Source organism: Eleginops maclovinus, chromosome 19 (assembly GCF_036324505.1).
Source record: "Eleginops maclovinus isolate JMC-PN-2008 ecotype Puerto Natales chromosome 19, JC_Emac_rtc_rv5, whole genome shotgun sequence".
In the NCBI taxonomy this organism is placed as follows: Eukaryota; Metazoa; Chordata; class Actinopteri; order Perciformes; family Eleginopidae; genus Eleginops; species Eleginops maclovinus.
In genome coordinates, this window is record NC_086367.1 from 5,440,391 (window position 1) to 5,446,132 (window position 5,742).

General features: G+C 39.9%; 1 protein-coding gene across 1 annotated transcript; it reads left to right on the forward strand.

Annotated features, from left to right (window-relative positions):
* Positions 1-2,209: 2,209 nt before the first annotated feature.
* Positions 2,210-4,813, forward strand: LOC134881208 (piggyBac transposable element-derived protein 3-like). The gene is made up of 2 exons (XM_063908377.1): positions 2,210-3,144; positions 3,345-4,813. Exons 1-2 carry the CDS (start codon positions 2,895-2,897, stop codon positions 4,391-4,393), a joined length of 1,299 nt encoding a protein of 432 aa, XP_063764447.1. The 5' UTR covers positions 2,210-2,894; the 3' UTR covers positions 4,394-4,813.
* The last annotated feature ends 929 nt before the right edge of the window (positions 4,814-5,742 follow it).

The window sequence follows — 5,742 nt, forward strand, 5'->3', positions numbered from 1 at the left end:
CTTCCACATTGCAAAGACCATCAAATTGGAGCCTTTAAATGTCCAGTGTGTGAGAATATGAGTGTGTGTACACCCTGTTGCTTTTGTTTTTGGACACAGCGAAGTCATTGAACATCACAGGACAAGACTCAGTCAGGATATTATGCTCACACAGTGTTGGTCAGCACTTTGATTTAGTTTTTTAATAAACTGCTGCCTTTAATCTCTGTGGGTGCTTTGGGTGGGGAGTCAAACTAGAGCATCAATGTGGATTTTTCTCTGCTAGAAAAGAAACCTTTTGTCATAGCGTCAATGACAGGTTGACAGCTAATAAAGTCTGCGGTGCTGTTGTTAGAGGAATGAGAGGCCCGCAGGGGAAAACCATGGATTGACTATTCCTGTTGACTTCTATTTATGTGTGTTAGCGGTGAAAGTTAGTAAGGGGTCAGTGGAATTGTGTCTGACACATTCTGTTATTAGCTGTGAAAGAGTGTGTGTTAGAATGAGCGAGTGTGTGTGGGACTAGTAAATATCGAAGGATATTAGTTTTCTGGCCTTGACAAACCGGGCATCTTTCACAGCAAAAACAAGGAGATACAGAAAAAATACAGGAACGAAGAAATGTAGAAATAAAAACAGGACTTATAACAGGCATGAAGGAAAGAAATATAAAAGTAATGGATACATAAATGTAGAATTTAGACAGAAGGAAATGACTCATTACTTCAGGTTGATTTCAGACATAAATCTTAGAAAGTATTCAGCTCCAGCTCTGTGATTTGGTTTATTCCTCCTACTGTTAACAAATCATTACTTCCTCCTCCTACTTTCATTTATAAAACTGTCAAAATGTTACATCCCCCTGGGGAACATAGTGATTTTACTTCATAATGCGCTGCTGCATACTGGAGTTTATCTGGATGCGTATCTGGGTATAAAATGTGTACATCTGATTTACTTGTGAGCAGTGTTGGGAACGTTACTTTAAAACAATTAATTAGTACTCACTACTCGTTCCAAAAAGTAGCTGAGTTTGTAACTGAATTACTCTATAATAAAAGTAACTAGTTACCACGGAAAGTAACTACTGTAAAAAAAAAGTCAATTGAAATGAGTAGAACAGACAGGTACTTGTACATAACCTTCAATATGTAATGCACATCAACAGACAGCCAGAGATTTATCCTGCACTTCAAGTATTATCTTTGTAACAAAAGTAAACAGTTAAACAATATAAAGTGTGTTTAACTCTATAGCAAATGAAATCAAACTCTCACACCCTGAGACAACTGGTCAAGTAAACAACCCGAACTTCCAAGTATTTTGTTTTGATCAATCTCAGACAACCGGTCTGGTAGACATTCTTTAAGTGTTTTCTTCAAAAGTAAACAGTTAAACAATATAAAGTGTGTTTCCAGTAACTGTAGCAAATTAAATAACATTAAAGGCAGAAAAATCTAGCTTTGATGCTTGGCGGACTTTGTTCCGTGTACTAGCCTACTTCTTTGCTACTGGATGGCGAGCTATCATCTGTGGTGTTTTTGGCCACTAGCTTTGTGTGTGTCGCTGTGAGATGCTTCATTAAATTAGAGTTGCGTACAACGGATGTCCACAAAGTCTTCCCTCCTGGACATAATGTACACTGTACATGCACCAATGAATTTAAAGTAGTGCTTATATCTCCACCTTGAAAATGCCAACTTTTCATCGGATTGCTCCGGACTCGCCAATTCTGCTGCTTCCTCGAATCTACTTGGTATTTGTGTTTGTGTGTAAGTGTATGTGTGTGTGTGTGTGTGTGTGTGTGTGTGTGTGTGCGCGTGTGTGTGTGTGTGTGTGTCCTGGCCTGTGTGTAAAAACACTGGCTCCGATTGACTACCATGAAACATGACTCTGCCTTACCCAATCATAATCGCTTATCTCGTTGTTAATCCACCCGGTCTCCTCCCTGGCAGTTTGTGTGAACGCACCCCAAACCTGGGATGACAACAGGTTAGTTTATTCAATCAATTCATAGTAACGCAGAACATTTAACATTCAGTAACGATAACGGCCTTGTAACAACGGAAACAGTAATTAGTTAGATTAACCCGTTACTGAAAAAATAACGGCGTTACCAAACGCCATTCTTTTAAGCGGCGTTATTCCCAACACTGCTTTTGAGCACACCCAGCATAGTTGAACTTCAGCGCAGTGGTTTCCAACTGGTCTAACCTTAAAACATCCTAGGACCTGGCGTACACATACGTGGACATCACATTTTTGGTCATATGACCACAGTCGTTAATTCTGCTGAACTGTCGCCTCATGGCCAAGTATGTGGACACTTACACTGTCATCTGGTGGTGTCAGAAGAGTACAACACACTACGGTAAGAATTAAAAATGGCGGCAAACACAAGGGATAATTCAAGTGGCAGCTCCAAACACAAACCTCGACAAGGTAAGAAGTCCTATCATATTTCAAGGCTTTTTCTGATTTAGATATTTATCAAAGCATTGTACGTTTGTCATGACATGCAAATTTGACAAAAAATGTGTGAAAATAACAATTTGGTATGCTGCTAAACATGATGTACACGTATGTGTACATAGGGACTTAGGTTGGTCAAAAATGCTAATATGTTAGCAAAAATGTGCACGAGTAAAATAGCTTATAGCTAACTCTGGTGCAGCTAAAAAGCTGTACATTGTCCCAATGAAATAAATAACAATTAAATAACTAAATACATACATAAATACATAAATTAGTTGGGTTAAAAATGTTAATATGCTAGTAAAAATGTGCCTTGCTATAGCTAATAGCTAGAGTTGTTTATAGCTATCTCTGGTGCAGTTGAAAAGCTGTCCCAGTGAAATAAATAACAAAGAAATACATACATATATAAATGACATTGGTTTGTATTTGATTTTTTCATGTTTTTATTTCCAGAGCGTTTTTCTGTGCAAACAGCATTGGAGCAATTTTGGCTAAATGATGGAGACAACTCAGATTTGGAAGACTTGTCTGACAACGATGATCCCATCCTGGATGCCAATTACCAACCCCGAACACAGGAGCAAAGCAGCAGTGAGGATGAGGATGACAGTAGTGATGATGAGGACCCCATTCCTCAGCCCACTGAGCACAGCAGAGGACGTAAACGTCTCCGTGGTGCAAATAATGGTTAGCCAAGACCCAGTGGATATTTGTTTATTTTAGGCAGGGCCTAAGGGCTAGGTGAAGGATAGGAAGCAAAATGCTTATTTACAACACTTGTTGACAGGTTCAGGGACAGGGACAGGGACAGATACAGGTTCATCCCTGCAAGTCTCAGAATCGACCTGAATGCGCATCTATTGATGAGCAGATGATTCCTTTCACAGGAGCCTGTCCATGCAGACAATATCTGCCAATGAAGCCAAACCCAGTTGGCATCAAGAACTTCGTTTGTGCTACAGCAGATGGCATTGTGCTGGACTTTGATCTGTATCAAGGTACAGGTGCACTGCTTGAGCAGGTCGAAGAAGAGGTGGGCCTGGGGTTGGGAGGCTTAGTCTTGGCTCGTCTGTGTCAAACACTGCATCGTGGCACAAAAGTGTATTGTGACCGGTTCTTCACAAGCATCCGAGGTGTGGAACAAATGATGAAGAAGGAGATGTACATTACTGGTACAATAATGAAGAACAGACTCGCTGGCGCGAAGGAGAAGCTACCCTCTGACAAAACCATGAAAAACACAGGAAGAGGTACCTCATCAGAACTTTCCACTGAAGACGGAAAGTTGTGTGTAGTGAAGTGGTATGACAACAAACCAGTATTGATGATGTCTGGTGTTCATGGCACAGAGCCTGAAGACACCTGCCAGCGCTGGGACAAGAAATTGAAACAGTATGTGACTGTCTCGCGACCAAGCATTGTCCGTGAGTACAACCTCAAGATGGGTGGAGTGGATTTGATCGATAGAATGATTAGCTACTATCGCATGAGCGCCCGTACTAAGAAGTGGACGATGCGGATGCTAATGCACTTCACAGATCTGGCTTTAGGTAACAGCTGGCTACTCTACCGCAAAGACCTCGCAATATGTGCTGCACCAAAGAAGAGCATCATGCAGTTCCTTGAGTTCCGTACAGAAATTGCTACGACCCTCTTGGCCCAGCATCACGGTCAAGGAAGCCATGCAGACCTCTCTGAACAGTCAGAGGAAGAAGACAACTCAAATCAAGGGAACAAACGTCCTGTGACGGCAGTGCCCCATGTCTCGGTCCGCAGGAGGGCGAATGCCCATCTCCCAGAGATGATCAGCCTGAAGAACGCGGCGCGCTGCAGGGTAGCAGGCTGCACTGGAAGAACCCGAGTGCGTTGTGTGACCTGCAAAGTGTTCTTGTGCTTGCAAGGCGATCGCAACTGTTACACAGCCTTTCACACATAGACACACATACACTGCAGCACAACACACACACACACACAAACACACACACACACACACACACTGCTGCAATGCAAAATTTCACATAACACATACTGTAACTGTGACTCTCCAAAGGGGGCAAAAATGTTTTGTTTTTCTTCATTTTGTTGTGTTTTTTCACAATGATGTTCAAAACACAAACAATAGTTGAAAGTTGAAAAAACTGCTGTGTTCAAGGTTGAAATAAAATAGTTTTTCACTCTATTACAAAAAGGTGACTTTAATGTGTTTTATGGAAATTCAGACCGAGTGTCCACATATGTGGACATCATTTTTCTCTAAAAGTACATCATGTCAAAAGATGATACTTAGTTTTTATACTTATCAGGTTCCAATAAGCCCAAATAGCAAAGAGAAATAAAAAATGCATATAAAAAAACAGCTCGGGTCTTAGGAGGTTTAAGGGCAACAATTTGACTTTTTTATTTAGCTCTGTGCACCTAAAGAATATCTATTTCATTTCTTAAAAGAAATAACAACACTTCTTAAAAACAGGAACCAGAACTTCAACCTTCATTAATAGATAACTAGTTATTTTTGATTCATTCAACTGCAGCCTGTGGTGCGTTTTGAATTGGCACTCAGCCAATTCAAAAAGTATATTGGAATACAGCCCACGCCTGAAATTGGGCATTTAAAATTTTAAATACGCCCAATTTTCAAATATATTCAGTCAATTATATAAATAAAACACTGCTATCGACAGCGGTGATGTAGGGTTTTTTTTTCTTTGTCTTAAAGCATATTTAACTATGAACCATAATTTACCAATATTTGATTGATTTTGCCAACTTATACCATACGTTTTTAGGCAATATACTGGTACCTCAACTCTAGTGAGGTGTCCAGCATTTCCTATATTTTTCTGTATGTGGCCCTTAGTGAAAAAAGTTTGGACACCCCTGCAATTGTGGGTGTATTTGTATTGCTTAATTACAAACGCTTGATTTGCTTTATCAACTACAAACAAAGCATAAAGTAACACTTGTTAGTGAGAGAATGTGCAGTTTCCATCAAAATACATTTTTGGAGCTTTGGCTATCGTCTAAAAACTATTTAGCCTAAAACAAGCTTGAAAAAAGTTTTTCAATACAGTTTTAAAAGAAGAAGGTGAACTTACTGATGTGTGAAGAGATCCTTTCATAGACGTCGTTCAACAACATTATCGTATCTCCAGTTGGTAATTGGTGGACAAAAAAGGAAGTCTTGGTTCGTAGAACAAATGCTATATGCTAATCGTCATCTCATCGATAACCAAATGGGTCCGAGATTGGTGTGATACTCATGGATTAAAGTATTTTTTTTTTTAA

What these genes read in the sequence shown, in the direction of transcription:
- LOC134881208 (XM_063908377.1), top strand. Translation starts at nt 2,895, where the DNA reads ATGTTTTTATTTCCAGAGCGTTTTTCTGTGCAAACAGCATTGGAGCAA. An exon ending in TCTCCGTGGTGCAAATAATG is followed by an intron (nt 3,145 to 3,344) that starts GTTAGCCAAGAC and finishes TTCCTTTCACAG; the next exon opens with GAGCCTGTCCATGCAGACAA.